The 18,250-nt window shown below is 41.6% G+C and overlaps 2 protein-coding genes across 2 annotated transcripts; both read left to right on the plus strand.

Annotated features, from left to right (window-relative positions):
* The first annotated feature begins 7,635 nt into the window (after nt 1–7,635).
* On the plus strand, nt 7,636–8,316 carry LOC122695286 (histone-lysine N-methyltransferase SETMAR-like). Its single transcript, XM_043904992.1, has one exon. It carries the CDS (start codon nt 7,680–7,682, stop codon nt 8,076–8,078), a length of 399 nt encoding a protein of 132 aa, XP_043760927.1. The 5' UTR covers nt 7,636–7,679; the 3' UTR covers nt 8,079–8,316.
* Nucleotides 8,317–12,020: 3,704 nt separating this feature from the next.
* MRPL17 (mitochondrial ribosomal protein L17) lies at nt 12,021–13,519 on the plus strand. The gene is made up of 3 exons (XM_043904903.1): nt 12,021–12,291; nt 12,564–12,632; nt 12,960–13,519. Exons 1-3 carry the CDS (start codon nt 12,118–12,120, stop codon nt 13,233–13,235), a joined length of 519 nt encoding a protein of 172 aa, XP_043760838.1. The 5' UTR covers nt 12,021–12,117; the 3' UTR covers nt 13,236–13,519.
* The last annotated feature ends 4,731 nt before the right edge of the window (nt 13,520–18,250 follow it).

Here is an 18,250-nt window from a genome sequence, read left to right on the forward strand (position 1 = left end):
TGGTGACTGCAGCCATGAAATTAAAAGATGCTTGCTCCTTGGAAGAAAAGCTATGACAAGCCTAAACAGCATATTAAAAATCAGAGACACTTCTTTGCCACCAAAGGTCCTATAGTCAAAACTATGGTTTTTCCAATAGTCATGTAGGGATGTGAGAGTTGGACCATAAAGAAGGATGAGTGCTGAAGAATTGATGCTTTTGAACTGTGGTGTTGGAGAAAACTCTTGAGAGTCCCTTGGACTTCAAGGAGATCAAACCAGTCAATCCAAAAGGAAATCAATCCTCAATATTCATTGGAAGGACTGATGATTCATTGGAAGCTCCAATTCTTTGGCTACCTGATGCAAAGAATGGACTCATTGGAAAAGACTGTGATGCTGGGAAAGACTGTCAGCAGGATGAGAAGGGGATGACAGAGGACAAGATGGTTGGATGGCATCATCAACTCAATGGACATGAGTTTGAGCAAGCTCTTGGAGATGGGGAAGGACAGGGAAGTCTGGTGTACTGCAGTCCATGGGATTGCAAAGAATTGGGCACAACTGAGTGGTTGAACTACAACAATAAAATCCATTTGGGATGTCAAAAGCATTATTACCTCCATCTTATTTCTTTGCACATTTCTTTTGTAAAATATTCTAATCTCCCTCTTGACAACGAATGCCTTTCACAGACTAAGGGAAAGTCCTAATCATGCCATATTCATCTGCATCCCCATCTCCAATTTTGTTGTGCCTGATAACTACAAACCCTGTGCTCTTTCCTTCACCTCCAGACTCTTAAGCCTTTCACATTTAAGGAAGTCTGAAGATTAGAGGGAAACAGACTGGTAGAAACTGCCTGGTCACATCACATGATACTGGTCTTGAATTCTCAACATCCTTATTTATTTCAAAAATCCCCTTACCATACTGAGGAATGACACTTTTGAAGCTTGGTCATACATTCTGTACAATTTACAGAGCACCTATTATGGACAGTGTACTCTGACAGATACAATGTCAGAGTACACTGTCTATGAACTACCACTATTAGTTTCCTATTGCTACTGTAACAAATTGCCACAGATTTGGTGACTTAAAACAACAGGTTATTCCTCTTATAGTTCTAGAGGTGATATGTCCAAAATTGGGTTTTATCGGGCTAAACACAAATTATTGGCAAAGCTGCATTCCTTTTGGAGGCTCTAAAGGAAAGTTTGTTTTCTTGCCTTTTCCAGCATCTAGAGGCTGCCCTTCTTCCTAGGCTCAGAATCTCCTTCCATCTTCAAAGCTGTCAGTGACCAGTCAATTGTCCCCATGCAACGTCACTCTACCTCTGATCCTCACACCTTCCTCTCATGAGGACCCTTCTGATTACACTCATCACAACCGGATAACCCCTAATAATCTCCCAATCTCAATATCTTAGTCACGTCTGAAAAATTCTTTTTGCCATGTAAAGCAATATATTCACAGGTTCTGGGGATTAAAAATGGATATCTATTTTTGGGTGAGTCCTTTATTCATTATATCACTCCTACTCACAGAATGAAAGAGACATAACTCTTGGAGAGTCAGGAGGCTATAAAAGATGTTATTTTTTTAAACCTATTTTTAACTGAAAGACACGAGTTATACTACCAAAACAAACAAACAAACAATAACATAAATTACACATGTACAGCTCATGGAATTATTCCACAACATGTCCTCTTCTAGTAACTATACCCTCTCTATTCCAGAGGTTCAACACTACAGATGAGTTCTGTTTTTGAACAGGCAAATTGAATGATTCAGTGTAGTTGTTTTGTGTCTGACTTCCATTCACCCAACAATGTTTGGGCAATTTATCTGTTACTCAATGGAGCTACAGTTGGGTTTTTCATCACTGTATAATATTCCATTATATATCACAATTCATTTATCCATTATACTACTGACAAACATTTGAATTTTCTTCAGCTCGTGTTTATTTAAATACTGCTGCTCTAAGAATTCTTGCACATGTCTTTTGTTGCATTTACTCACACATTTCCATTAGGTATATACCCGGAGAATAATTTTTGGGTCATAGTTTATCTACATATCTAGATATCTCTTCAACTTTAGGAGAGAATACCAGCCAATTTTTAAAGTATCTGTACAAATTTATAACCTTACTAGCAATATATGAGTGTTTCCGTTGCTTCTTATGTTTATTAACACTATTATCACTCTTTTAAATGTTAGCCACTCTGGACTATGTAGTACTAATAATTCACTATAGTTTGCATTTCCCTGATTACTACTAAGACTGGACTTCCTTCATTCCTTGTGACTATTTGAATATTCACTTATATAAACTGCCTGCTCAAGTCTTTCATCCATATTCATTTTGTGGTGATTTTATAGTTCTTTCCATATTCTGCATGTAGGCACTTTATCAGATATATGTGTTGCATAATGACTTCTCTACCAAAAATAGTACATAAAATTGAAATTTGAATGTCAATTGATTTCTTAGGGATCCAGCTATTATGTCCAAACTTGTAACTATCAGTTCACCCAATACAGGTGCCCCCTAAGCACACAAAGCAAATATTAACAGGCATAAAGGTAGAAATGAACAGTAATACAATAAAAGTACAGGCATTTAAAAGCCCACTTAAATCCCTGGACAGATGATCTAGGCAGTAAATCAATAAAGAAATATGGGCCTTAAACAATGCATTTGACCAGGTTGACTTATTAGATACACAAAAAATATTTCATTCAAATAAAACAGAATATTCTTTTCAAGTGCCCAAGGAACATTCTTAATAATAAATCATATGCAACTCCACAAAACAAGTCTTAGTATATTTAAGAAAACTAAAATTATATCAACTATCTTGTCTAACCACAACAGAATAAAACAAGAATATAACAACAACAAAAAAAAAAAACTAGAAAAACCATAAACTTGGGGTCTAAACAACATGCTACTAAACAACAAATGGTTCCTTGAAGAAATCAAAGATAAAATTTAAAAAACAACCTCAAAACAATTGAAAATGAAAACAATGCTCCAAAACCTATGAGACAGAACAAATGAGGCTCTAACAGGGAGGTGTATAGTAATATAGGCCTAACTAAAGAAAACAAACAAACAAAGCAGTCTCAAATAAACAAACTGACCTTATACCTAGAGGAATGAGAATTAAAAAGTGCAAACAAAACCTGAAGTTCATAAAAGAAAAATAATAAGCTTGGAGAAGAAATAATTGAAATAGATACTGAAAAACAAGTGAAAAGATCAATGAAACTCAGCTAGTTCTTTGATGAGATAAAATTGATAAACCTCTAGTGAAACACATCAAGGGAAAAAAAGAGAGACAAAATAAACGAAATCAGTAAATAAAGAGAAACCATTAATAAATGTGGTTTTGCATCGCTCAACTTTGCAATCTAAAAACTTTGGTTTTAGATATTGGAATACCTTCTTAAATAAATGTGGTTATATTGCACATCATTTTAAAGTGCATTTCTCACTTTATGTTATTTTGCTAATGACATTACTTTCTGTGTATTTTATATTTATTTTAGACTACGGAAATTATATTAGACAAAAAGCAAACTCTATCAATTTTCTTATTCGAATTCAAAATGGGTTGTAAAGCAATTTGGAGAGTTTTATAAGTATTTTGAGGTGTTTCAATATATTAACAATTGGTTCCTTTATAATATTTTTAAATTCATTTTACATTAAAAAAACTATTTTTCAGAAGCACAGAATTCATCAGTCTTGGTCAAAAGGCACAGAAAAAGTTAAGAACAGGTGGGCTGGATAATCAGCAAGGTTTCTTTCAAATGGATGAAGTTTATAGCTATTATCTCCTCCGATGGGTCTACTGTCCAACTTTTATATGGCTTAAGGGTTTCTAAGATAGTGGGTAGGGAATAAAAGTGTGGGTTTCCCTGACAGCTCAGTTGGTAAAGAATCCCTCTGCAATGCAAGAGCCCCCGGTTTGATTCCTGGGTCAGGAAGATCCCCTGAAGAAGGGATAGGCTACCCACTCCAGTATTCTTGGGCTTCCCTTGTGGCTCAGTTGGTAAAGAATCCACCTGCTATGCAGGAGACCTGGGTTCAATCTCTGGGTTGGGAAGATCCCCTGGAGAAGGGAAAGGCTACCCACTCCAGTACTCTGGCCTAGAGAATTCCATGGACTATAAAAGAAATTTCCAACTCCCAGTGATGAAGAAATATGCCAGCTAGGGTAAGAGACAGACCCAAAGCAAAAAGGAAGTCAGATACACTGCAAATACTACAGTCAGTGACATGTGTGAGTTCAGATTCATAAGAAATGCACAAAAGAAATCTTTTTAATAATTTAGACTCAATAGCAAAAGTTCACAGAGAAAGGGGAGTACTGTGAGAGGTACAATTAGTGAGATGCCTGGTGTTGAAGTGTGATGAATGGAGAGTTGGACTATAAAGAAAGCTGAGCACCAAAGAATTGATGCTTTTGAACTGTGGTGTTGGAGAAGACTCTTGAGACTCCCTTGGACTGCAGGGAGATCAAACCAGTCAATCCTAAAGGAAATCAGTCCTGAAAATTCATTGGAAGGACTGACGCTGAAGCTGAAACGCCAATACTTTGGCCACCTGATGTGAAAATGTAATTCATTTGAAAAGACCCTGATGCTGGGAAAGATTGAAGGCGGGAGGAGAAGGGAACGACAGAGGATGAGATGGTTGGATGGCATCACTGACTCAATGGACATGAGTTTGAGTAGGCTCCAGGAGTTGGTGATGGACAGGGAAGCCTTGCGTGCTGAAGTCTATAGGATTGCGAAGAGTCAGACATGACTGAGCGACTGAACTGTGATGGAAGGGAGCTAACAAGCAATGTACATAGCCATATGTAAATTCTCAACAAATATTTATCAGCTGAAAGAGAAAGGGGAAGATAAACAATTGATATAAGTAAAAGTGAAATCATCAAGGGACACAAACAAACAAAAATCCAAGTTCTCTTTTTTACAAACTTATATTGAAAGACTTTGCAGGGGTCGGTAAGAGCAGCACAGAACTAGGTTGGAGGTAGGCAGGGAGAGGAGATAAGATACACGAATCACAGTCTTTCTCTGACCTTAAAGGACCTTATAATTTCAGCAGCAGGCAGTTTATCTCACGATACAAGGAAATGAAGTAAAGAAGGGAAAGTACACACATGAGAAGAATAAGCCAAGCTGCAATTATCAATAGTCATCATTTCCAGAGGGAAGTGTCACCAGAGAGGGTTATGCTGATTTCTATCCAACTCCATGTCCCTCTATAGCCCTGGACCACTTCAACTTTAGGTACATATAGATTAGTGACTTATTTTCATAAATTCAACTGCTTACAAGATTTCTTGTTTTTATTTGGTATGTTTTGATTAATTATATTCTTCAATATTCCAATGATTTAAACTTGGGAAACTCATTTTAACTAAGCCCAATATGATCACAATTCCATCTGATAACAGAGACGAGCTCTGTCTTTGTCCAATCCTTCCTAGAGCACTGGATTGATCCAGAAAGGTGTCAAGACCCTCACCTAAAAGGAAAAAGAAAATCCAAAAGGAGGTAGTCCCTATGATACTTCACAGCATTCAGGATTCTAGGCATAGAATCAAACATTGGCTTGGAATCCAATCGACAGTTCCTTTTCACCATCATCACCAAATCCCCTATTGAACACTTGATCCCTGTACAGGCTGCAGGACATTGCTTCATGCAGGTATCACATAATAGGATGCAGTCATTCAGAGTAGAGGAAAAGGCCTGTTTTTCTATTTACAACACTTCTGACACCAAAGCAATTCTATTTTCAAAATCTCTCAAAGACACTGAGTAGCAAGGGTTGGGAGGTAGACATAGCCTGGCCCAGTGTAAGCATAAGCAGGTGAATCAACTGTAAAGAATTTAAAAATAGTAATAAAACTGAAAGAAAGTCAATCTGATTTTCATCACATTGCATGACTATGCTAAACAATGTTAGTGATACAATAACTCTCGAAGAAAAATCTTTTGTTCCTCTAAGTTGTCCCATCACTTCATGGGAAATAGACAGGGAAACAGTGGAAACAGTGTCAGACTTTCTTTCTGGGGGCTCCAAAATCACCACAGATGGTGATTGCAGCCATGAAATTAAAACACACTTTCTCCTTGGAAGGAAAGTTATGACCAACCTAGATAGCATATTTAAAAGCAGAGACATTACTTTGCCAACAAAGGTCCATCTAGTCAAGGCTGTGGTTTTTCCAGTAGTCATGTATGGATGTGAGAGTTGGACTGTGAAGAAAGCTGAGCGCCAAAAAATTCATGCTTTTGAACTGTGGTGTTGTAGAAGACTCTTGAGAGTCCCTTGGACTGCAAGAAGATCCAACCAGTCCATCCTAAAGGAGATCAGTCTGGGGTGTTCATTGGAAGGACTGATGCTGAAGCTGAAACTCCAATACTTTGGCCACCTCGTGTGAAGAGTTGAATCACTGGAAAAGACCCTAATGCTGGGAAGGATTGGGGGCAGGAGGAGAAGGGGATGACAGAGGATGAGATGGCTGGATGGAATCACCAACTCGATGGACATGGGTTTGGGTAGACTCTGGGAGTTGGTGATGGACAGAGAGGCCTGGTGTGCTGTGATTCATGGGATCGCAAAGAGTTGGACACAACTGAGTGACTGAACTGAACTGAAGTGCTAAACAAACGACTGCTGTTGCTGTTCAATTGGTAAGTTATGCCCTACTCTTTGCAACCCCATGCATTGCAGCACCCAGACTTCTCTGTCCGCCACAATCTCCCAGAGCTCACATCAGGCACATTTTGTGCCTCCAATCCTTGTGGTAGAACACAGCCCTGCTTCTAAAACTGTAAATTTAAAATAACCCTAGTTATGTAAGATTTTTCTTTCCTGAGTCATTTTTTGTTTTGAGATGAAGTTTCAAATAAGGTTAATCAGACACAAAAGTATCTGCAAACAGTCAGATTATGCCTTGGACACCAGTAAGACACCAAGCTTTAAAACTGTTCCCTGAACATCAATCCACAAAATTGTATAAAAACCATTAACTATGCACCAACATAATGTAAGGAAAGTGACATAGATAAAAAGAATCAAAATATGAGTACTGCCAGGAGAACAAACAAGAGATGACAGTCTCATACAGACAAAAAATATTAAGTTGGTGCAAAAGTAATTGTGGGTTTGCATTGTTGAAATTTACCATTTGATATGGGAATACACTCTTAAATAAATGTGGTTATGTTAGCTATCATTTTAATGTGCATTTCTTGCTTTATGGTTTTTTGCTAATGACATTACTTGCTGTCTATTTTTGGAGAAGGCAATGGCAACCCACTCCAGTACTCTTGCCTGGAAAATCCCATGGACGGAGGAGCCTGGTGGGCTGCAGTCCATGGGGTAGCTAAGAGTTGGACACGACTGAACGACTTCACTTTCACTTTTCACTTTCATGCATTGGAGAAGGAAATGGCAACCCACTCCAGTGTTCTTGCCTGGAGAATCCCAGGGATGGCGAAGCCTGGTGGGCTGCCGTCTATGGGGTCGCATAGAGTCGGACACAACTGAAGTGACTTAGCAGCAGCAGCTGTCTATTTTATACTTATTTTAGACTACAGAAAAGATTTTAGACAAAAAGCAAATTCGATTGATTTTCTTATTTGAATTCAAAATGGGTCGTAAAGCAGAGGAGACAACTCGCAACATCAACAACGCATTTGGCCCAGTAACTGCTAATAAATGTATAGAGCAGTGGTGGTTTAAGAAGTTTTGCAAAGGAGATGAGAGCATGGAAGATGAGGAGTGTATTGCCCAGTCATCAGAGGCTGACAATGACCAGCTGCGAGCCATCATCAAAGCGGATCTTCTTACAACTACACAAGAAGTTGCCAATGAACTCAACGCGGACCATTCTATAGTCATTTGGGATTTGAAGCAAATTGGAAAGGTGAAAAAAGTCGGTACGTGGGTGCCTCATGAGCTAACCAGAAAACAAAAAATCGATGTTTTGAAGTGTCATCTTCTCTTATTCTGTGCAATAACAACAAACCATTTCTCAATCAGATTGTGATGTGTGATGAAAAATGGATTTTATATGACAAGTGGCAATGACCAGCTCTGTACTTGGACCAAGAAGAAGTCCAAAGCACTTCCCAAAGCCAAACTTGCACCAAGAAAAGGCCATGGTCACTGTTTTATGGTCTACTGTCATTCTGATCCACTATAGCTTTCTGAATCCCAGTGAAACCATTACATCTGAGAAGTATGCACAGCAAATTGATTTGTTGTTCAGTCACTCAGTCATGTTTGACTCTTTGAGACCACATGGACTGCAGCATGCCAGGTTTCCCTGTCCTTCATCTCCTGGAGCTTGCTCAGACTCATGTCCATAGAGTCGGTGATGCCATCCAACCATCTCGTCCTCTGGCGTCCCCTTCTCCTCTTGCCTTCAATCTTTCCCAACATTAGGGTCTTTTCTAATGAGTTGGCTCTTTGCATCAGGAGCTTCAGCATCAGTCCTTCCAGGAAACAGATGAGTTGCACCAAAAACTGCAACACATGCAGCCGGCACTGGTCAACAGAAAGAGCCCAATTCTTCTCCATGACAATACCTGACCACATGTTGCACAACCAATGCTTCAGAAGTTGAATGAATTGGGCTGTGAAGTTTTGCCTCATCCATCATATTCACCTGACCTCTCGTCAACCAACTATCACTTCTTCAAGCATCTCGAAAACTTTCTGCAGGGAAAACGCTTCCACAACCAGCAGGAGGCGGAAAATGCTTTCCAGGAGTTTGACCAATCCCGAAGCACAGATTTTTACACTACAGGAATAAATAAACTTATCCCTCATTGGCAAAAATGTGTTGATTGTATTGGTTCATATTTTGATTAATAAAGATGTGTTTGAGCCTAGTTATAATGATTTAAAATTTGTGATCTGAAACCACAATTACATTTGCACCAACCTAAATGAATAAGGACAATGTTTGATGCTGTACATTTTCACCATGTGGATATTCCTTTTTTAAAGCAATGGATCAAATAATACCAGTGTCAAAGTGCAATTTCTCTGAATTTTGCAAAGAAGAAAATCTACCCAATTTTTACCAGTAGAAATTTAGGATGAATTTTCTGATGATGATGTTATAGTGAAATGCGGAGATAACTGAAAGCTGCAAGAATTAATCCCAAATAAATGAGACATAGAGAATATTGCAATTTCTGGAATTTATTGTGAACTGTGGTTTGTATAATTTTCTGCCAACATGTCCATATGTTTAAGACTTTTCCTATTTGCATAATTGTTGCTTCAGACTAAAGAAATTTTTCAAAATTAAAATTAACAAGAAGTGTTCTCTGGTTATCTAAGAGGAAAACAGAATGACAAATATAAATATGCTTTCTAACAAACATGAATATGTGTCTAGGGCTTCTGTAACAAAATGTCACAAACTGGGCAGAAATTTACTATCTTATAGTTAAGAAGTCCAAAATCAACTTGTCAGCTAGGCCAAGTATTCTCTGAAGTATCTAGGGAAGAATATTCCATATCTTGTGACAGGGATAGAGTAAAGCAAAGAAGTAGGTGATTAAATAGTTAATCCCACTAGGGGATTGCAAGTAGAAAATATATGGGAGACCTCGGTAAGTTAATGATTACTCAAGAAAGCAGGTTTGCTTAACCACAAAACCAAGCAGGCTTGCTTAGCAACAAAACCACATAACAGAAGCAAGAGACATGACCCCAAACAAAAAAACAATGGTAGCATGAGCCCCACATCCTGACCAATGAACTCAGTAAGTTAGGACATGCTCTGTGCACACATAAAAAACAATAATTTGTGAACCTAGCTTGACCATGTAAGGACAAGAAAACTTCCCTGCCCAGCTTGGAGGAGGAACAAACAATGGAAGCATGACCTCTACTCAAGAATGACAAGGAAGTCTTCTCCTCCTCCTCACTTTTTGATTATAAAACTGTAGCCCAGTAAGTTTTTGGGATGTAGCAACCTCGTGTCTGCCTGCTTATAAGTCTCACAAGCATCCTATTCTAATAAGCCAGTTCTTATCTTTCATTTTTTTCTCTCGCTGAATTCTTTCTGCCTCTTGCTGAATTCTTTCTGCACTGAGACATAAAGGATCACAACTCTTCAGAGCCTCCCAACAGGACACTTGACAGTTTCACTTGCTCCTAAGTTTCTTATGTTTGCCAGAAATCCTTGTCTTGCATTAGACAACTCTGATCTCTGCCTTCCTGGTGACATGGCATTCTCCTTGTGTGTCTCTGTCTCTTCACAAGTGTTCTTTTTACAAGGACACCAGCCATTTTGGATGAGGCATCCACCCTAGTCCAGCTGCAGTCCATGGGGTCGCAAAGAGTGGGACACGACTGAGCAACTGAACTGAGTTAGTCCAGTATGACCTCATCTTAACCAATTACATCTGCAAGGACTCTATTTTCAAAGAAAGTCACATCCTGAGGTATTGGGTGAAGGAGATACAGGAGCTGTGGGGGTGGGGTAAGACTTAGCATATATTTTTTTTCCGGGGGACACATCTGAATACAAAACAAGGAACAATTTTGATTAAGTCATTGCAAATCAGCTGACACAAAGGCTCAAAACCAGAAACTACAATGTTATTGTTCATTTCTTTAACACATAAATGCATACATATGTTTTCCCCTTTTAAAATAAAAAACACAGTGATGTAATTTTAAAAAAAATAATACGAAGAGCTGACTCATATGGAAAGACACTGATGCTGGGAAAGACTGAGGGCAGGAGGAGAAGGCGACGACAGAGGATGAGATGGTTGGACGGCATCACCAACTTGATGGACACGAGTTTGGGTAAACTCTGGGAGTTGGTGATGGACAGGAAAGCCTGGTGTGCTGTGGTCCATGATGTTGCAAATAGTCGGACACGACTGAGCGACTGAACTGAACTGAATTTAAAAACATTAAATCATTACTTTTCTTTTGAGCACAGTAATTTTTCTTGAACTAGGATGGTTATATGCGCTTTGTGAATTAAAAATGTTACCTGCCACATCAGTAAACAAATGATGTTGCAGCCATCAGCCACTGCAGCCACCTCCACTCCACCACAGTAAACCTCAAGGAAACTCAGGACAGAAACATAACCCTCCCCAGTGAATCATCAGACACTGCAGCCACTCACTGAATGAAGCAACCTGAGGAGACTCCGATGAGAAAACAGGATACTAGCCCCAAATAGCTGGGGTGCATATCAAAACAAGGATCTCAGTGAGCCTAGACTCTTGCATCTTCTCATACATAGAAAAGCACTAAATTCCTTGAGATATCTGGCTTTCTTTAAGAGTAATCTTTTGATGCTCCAACTACCCGGTCTTCCCTGCAAAATCTCTTATATTTTCTGGCCCCCACCCATCCCAAACCCCTTCTACAACCCCCTCTGCCACCATAGCCTCTCGGACTTATCTTAGCTACTTTGTCCTGGGATCAAGTCCTCAGTTTTGTCTGCTAGATAAAACAACTCTCAACTTTCCCGTTGTACTTTTTTTTTCCAGTCAACAACTTCAAGGAAAGAAAATTTTCACCATCTCCGTTTCTTTCCTATCATTGTTATTCCATTCATTTCGCCATTACTACTGAAAACAATTTTCTTTTCAAAACGACACGCTCAGCGTGTCAGACGCCCCGCGCCTCAGGAAGAGCGGGTCTGCCGGCCTGAGGACTGAACACCGCCAGTCTCTTTCCCCTCAGGTACTCACTCTCCCAGCCAGCTCCTGGCGGAGATTCCCAGCGCGGGGTCACATGACGACTGTCGCAGCACCAGAGAAACCGTCGACCTGCTCACTCCACACTAGGGGGCGCCTGGTTCCCAAGCAAACCAGCAGCGCTCGCTAGACCAAACTCCGCCCGTCTCTCCTCCTCCGGACGAGGTCAACGCCCCGTCCCCGCCCTCCCCAAGGCTGCCAACGAGGCAGGCTCTGATACACATGCGCAAACACGTCCACCACGCAGCTACGTCAGGCGCGTGTGTCCTCGAAGCTCCGCCTCTCGGCCGCGTCTCTGAGTTTCCAGTTCCGGCCTCACAGGGGCTGGGAGAAGCTGGGAACATGCGGCTGTCGTTCGCCGTCGCGATCTCCCACGGCCGCGTATACCGCCGCCTAGGCCTTGGTCCCGAGTCCCGCATCCACCTGTTGCAGAACTTGCTTACGGGACTGGTGCGACACGAACGCATCGAGGCGTCATGGGCACGCGTGGACGAGCTGAGGGGCTACGCCGAGAAGGTAAGGGGCGTGACCCTCTTGTTCCTCTCGTAGGTCTGGCCTCAGGGGGCGAGATCCGGCTGGAGTTGGGGAAGAATTGGGACCGCCCTGGTATACTCCTGGGGCCCCTCAAATGGAGAACTAATTAGGACTGCGTGGTTAGAGGTAGCCTGAATTAGCGACGTGCTTTACTAGTGTATGGAATGAATTAGGTTGCAGTCTGGCATTAGAGGATTAAGATTGACGCCTCCTTTCTTGCTTGGATTTTGGTCAGTGATGTTGTGTCCTCACAGCTCATCGACTACGGGAAGCTGGGAGACACCAACGAACGAGCCATGCGCATGGCTGATTTCTGGCTCACGGTGAGTGCATCCTGTCCACTTCCCAGCTCTTATTCTTTGCTCCCTAAGTGGGAGGGAGTTTTTAGAGGAAAGGGAACTGGGCGGAATTAAGACACGCATTTACGGACAAATGTGAACTAAGTTAGAGATACTTCCTACGTTGAGTTCAACGTGAATCTCAGTCTACACAACTGCCTGTAATTGATCACTTTATAATACCAAGTCAGAGGGTGAGGGAAGGGATGTGGGTGGGTGTGTGTTTGGACCCTACCTTTGGGGATGCTGAAAGTTAATGTCTTGGTAATGGTGCCTGACTCTGCTCTCTCCTGGAAAACTCTCCCCCTCTAGGAGAAAGACTTGATCCCAAAGCTGTTTCAAGTACTGGCCCCTCGGTACCAAGGTCAGAATGGGGGCTACACAAGAATGCTGCAGATCCCAAATCGGAATCAGCAGGATCGGGCCAAAATGGCAGTCATTGAGTACAAAGGGAACTGTCTCCCACCCCTGCCCCTGCCACGCAGAGACAGCAACCTTACACTCCTAAACCAGCTGCTTCAGGGGCTGCGGCAGGACCAGGAAGCAAGCACCCACAGTTCCCGCCTAGCTCAAACACCAGAGGTTTAACTGGAGCCAAAGGGCATGTGGCCCTCATCATTGCCCATGATCACAGGCCTTGGGAGCTCTTTTAAGCTCTAAGAACTGGAGTGTGAGTTGTAAAATGGACTGTCTGATTGGAGTCTGGAGCCCAGAACTCTCTGAGAGCCAGATAACCTTTTCTTTGCACAACAGGTAAAAATTCATTGTATGTATGTAAACTGATGGTTTCCCCCCTTTGGATTTCTGGAGAATGAGAACTCCACATCCATCTGTGTGAGATAGTAAATTCATGGCATGTTTCTGGCTCTTAATCTGGGTTGTGTTGAATTAACACAGTTTTGTTTTTCTTAATGCCTGGTTATATGGGGCATGTATTCTGTAATTCCAAACTGGCCCCCATAGGTGATTGAGTTTTGGTATCTAGCATAAAGACTGAGCCTCTGGGGTTTCTTAAAGATTACTTCCTGACAAGGGTGGTAGGGTGAACATCTAGAAGTGAACTTTCCCTAGTAATCTGGTACCCTAGGAACCTTCAAGGTTCCATTCCTCTGTTTGTGAACAGGATCACATGTTACCCTCAAGTGCTCCCCTCAAACCCTGAATGGACTTAAGAGTAGAGGATCACCAACCTGGTGAGGAGAGGGGAAGCATTTAGCAGAGGATGTTGACTGCAGGATAAGCTCCTTCCTCTTGGAGTGGGAATGGAGGGGTGAAGGAGAAGGTTGAAGTGGAAGGAAAATTAGGAAGTTAAATCCGTGGGAATTTCCTGGAAGTTTTCATTGTTGTCAAATCTGGGCCTCTCTGGGAACTTGGAAGAAGGAAATCCGGCTTCAGAATGGTCAGGGGATGTGAGAGGTAGGAAGTTCCTTTATGTGCACTAGGAACAGTGAAGCCAGACTGGGCCCAGCCAGGCTGCCCATCCCTCACACTCAGAAGCTTCACTTGGGAAATAGTCATGGGAAGTCTTGGAGCTATCATCCCTGCACGAACACGGGATTGCAGGGCCTAGCATATCCCAGATTGCTAGTACAGTGGAAAAAAGATTTTTATCTTAGGGCAGACCTTCAGAGGGTATTTGGCCCACCAAACCCATACACTGTTTGAGATAATAACGTTGCGGGTAGAGAGCTCACCAGTCTAGCAGACAGATACTAGCCTAGGTGACAGCTACTCTGGTCCTGTTTCAGGACAGGTGCCTAAGTCTGAGAAACTGATCTGCCCCGAACAGAGGTCTCATCTCTTTTACTCTACTCCAGTTGGTCTTCTACACTATTATAAAAAAGCTCTTTCTGATGTTATATTTTGAGTGACACATAGTAGGCACTTAGAACATTTATTGACTAAACATTTAACTGAATGCTTCTCCAAAAAAACTTGCCCCCTTTCTGTCTTTTTGGCACTAACTCATTGCCCTCAGCCAGATATCTTGGAGTCAGTCTTGACTCCTTGAGAAAGTACTTTCCTTAAAATTAAAACCACATCTTTAGGTATTGGTAACAGGTGGGTTATGACTGGACTCTCAAATCTTTTCCTCTTAGGCCCCAGAAATATACCTTCCTTTGGGGCTTTCAGTAGTTCCTCAAGTGTTTTATTTGGCATCTGCTAGTACTCAGCATCATTTTAGGCACTAGGGATATACTAGTTAACAAGTGTTGGCCATATGTCGGGCCCTGGGCTACATACTAGGATATAGAATTGAGAAGAAACAACCTTTGCCATCAAGGAGCTCACAGCCTGATGGGCCATGTCCAGTGCCACAGTGGTCTCAAGAGACACTACTTCCCCTTTACTGTTTTAGCCTATATAATAGATAGAGTACGTGAATCCTAAAGCATTTACTAAAGGCTTGGGGATTGGTGCAATGGTAAAGAACTCCCCTGCCAATGCAAGAGACAAGAGTTCAGTCCCTGGGTTGGGAAAATCCTCTGGAGTAGGAAATGGCAACCCACTCCAGTATTCTTGCCTGGAAAATTCCATGGACAGTCTCATGGGCTGCAGTCCATGGGGTCGCAGAGTTGGACTGGACTGAACACAAACACTGTGATAACACCAGGGAAATAACAATGTAGCAGTTTCACTAATCAAGCCTATAAATGGCAAGTCTTCACCTAAATAGGTGGAGTATGACCCCAGATCCATGCTGGCACCTGTTTAATAAACTCCAAACTCCCAAGAGAGGCCCAAGTATACTAAAAATTCCCTCCTGTTTGCAAAGATTCTCTGTTCAGGCTCCAGCTTCACAAGTTATGCCCATTCTCCTCAAAACGTAACAAATTTACTCTAGTCTCAATAGATCAATGGCAGTGTAAGCCCAGTATCCAAAGGAAACTACTATGAAAGTCAGAGACTTATGTTACACTCATTTTCTGCAGTAAAATTAGCACATCATGTGAAATTTATTTCCATAGTGTTTCTCAAATCTGTAAACACACCTCCCTAGTCTGAAATCCCAGACCTCTCTCCTGGACTACTCCCACAGCCCCCTGATTTACTTCCCTCCACACTGCAGCCATAGTGATAGGGATCTGCTGTCTTAATTCTCTGCTCTTCTTTTCCAATAGGGAAGGAGTCCACATTCCTTACTGTGATTCTCCTCAGTGAGTAGGCATCTGCTCATTGCTCCAACTTCTCTTGTCTCTAATTTTATGTTCCAGAGTCTTGGAGGTTTCCCTATACTTGGGCTTCCCAGATGGGACTAGTGGTAAAAAACCTGCCTGCCAATGCAGGAGACATAAGAGACACAGGTTGGATCCCTGGGTTGGGAAGATGCCCTGGAGGAGGGCATGGCAACCCATGCCAGTATTCTTGCCTGGAGAATCCCCATGGACAGAGGAGCCTGGCGGGCTACCGTCCATAGGATCACAAAGAGTCGGACACACTTAGCACTTCCTGTGCGTGGCTTTCCATAATACATTTTGTTCATCTACCACCCAGAGAACTCTCTGCCTTTTACCTCCCTGACTTGTACACACACTTGTGACATCTCTTGGGTGACTGCTCTGACCATCTCCAGACTGAAGTTTATTACTTAGTGACCCTAGGTGCCACTACGGTATTTCCATAATGCACTGAGTTTACCACCTTGCGTTACAGTTTCCTGCAGTGGGTTGATTCCCAAACAAACCCCCCAGATTAGTCTAAAGGCAGTCATGGTACTTCCACCCCCTGGCTATTGATGGATTCAGAGATAGAGAGGTCTTAAATAATTTGAGGCAGTGAGAATCCAGGCTCTGTAAGACTAAGATCACATATTATTCTGATAAACAGGGAACTGGCTCAAGGCTGAAGATGATACTGAAAATGGTAGGTCAGAACAACTAAAAGATACTATATAATAAGAATCTTTAATGATTATTCCCATTTGTGCCTGAGTTTTTTCTATGAATTGCTACCAAAAGTAATCTGATACAATGTTTTGTAGTGTTGAATCTTTAGTGTTTCTCCAAAATTATTTTTACTATGACCCGCAGATCAAAATACATTTACATCAGAACACAGTATTGATGTGTATACATATATATTGTTGAAACAAAAGCATCACACAAAATATTATTTATAAATATGTGCACTGATACTGTCTACTCTCGTCTAGTTTACTTTTTTAAAATGAGGGTCCCAAGCCACCAAGTTGATTTTACAACTCAGTTATGTTTTACAACCTAGCTCTGAAAAACCTGATTTAAGCCAGCATTACAGTGATTCAGCATTAGCTTTGCTGGATAAAATCCAAGCTTGTATCCTGGCACAAAGGCCTTCTATGACCTGGCCTCAGTCACCTCTCAGGCTTGTCTCCTACCTTAATCCTATAGTTAACTTGTTACTCTCCAAATGTATCATACCTTTCTGCATGATGGTGCCTCTAGTGTAGTGCTTGCCCTCTTTCAGGTTACCTCCTACATGTCATTCAAATCTCTACTCAGTTTTTTGAGGCCAACTTCACATCACCTTCCATATGGGAATAGGTCTATTCTTGGGTGCAGTAAGAGCCCTGAGGCATGGCTTTCAAAGCATTCTCACACTGTACTATAGTTGCCTGTCTGCTTGACTGACTCCTTCACTCAACTGAGCACCCAAAGCCAGGAACTGGGATTCACCCTTCTGGATAACTCTGTTCCTACAATTAAACCTGAATTCAATGTATGTTTTTTAAATGAGGAGGCGTCAGCTACATGTTGTCTTTGTCATAATCAGCTCTCTGGCTCAGCTTTACAAAACCATAAACGTGGTACTGTATGCAGGGACAGTGCTGAGCTACACCGCTGAAGATACCAAAGCTGAAGAAACGGGCTTCTTCCTCTCCAGGGACTTAGGTGTTCATAGTGACAATCAAGAATATAAACTTGTGTCTAACTCTGATTTCCCACACATTTCATATTTCAATTTCCTGAAATATTTCTTACCTACCTACAGACAGAAAATACCTATACATTTTCCAAGATGTAGCCAGAAGCTGATCTGTTGCCTCCTCTAAGAAGTATTCACTGAATTCTGCAAACTAAGTTAGGGACTTTGCCAGTGGTCCAGTTTCTTGTGGTACACCCTTCGTTGTAGCAATGGCACAGTTACGTTGTTCAACACCCATCACTAGCTGATGAATTCCTAGAGGGTAGGGGAGGTGCCTAATGAACTCTTGTTGGACTACCCAGTAGAGAACATGGGGAAAATAGGCATCTATAAATGTCTCAACTGAGTCAATATATTGTACTAAGTTCTTCAGCCAAGTTCTGCATTTTGAGTTTCCTAACTCCTCCCTTCCCCAGTTTCCTCTTACTTCATCTGAAAATGAACTTCCTGCAACGCTGATTCCCCATTGTTCACTACTGGATAATGTCCGTACCCATGAAGTTTTCCTCTGTGCCCTTAAATGTGGGGGCATATTGTAGCTCTGACTCAGGGACATGAATTCAGTAGTTAAATTTGAGCTGTTCTAATAATAAAAAGGGTTTCCCTGGTGGCTCAGATGGTAAAGAATCTGCCTGCAATGTGGGAGGTCTAGGTTTGATTCCTAAATGGTCTGTGTTTTTATTTTGAGGAAAGGAGTT

Source organism: Cervus elaphus, chromosome 1 (assembly GCF_910594005.1).
Source record: "Cervus elaphus chromosome 1, mCerEla1.1, whole genome shotgun sequence".
NCBI classification, from domain to species: Eukaryota; Metazoa; Chordata; class Mammalia; order Artiodactyla; family Cervidae; genus Cervus; species Cervus elaphus.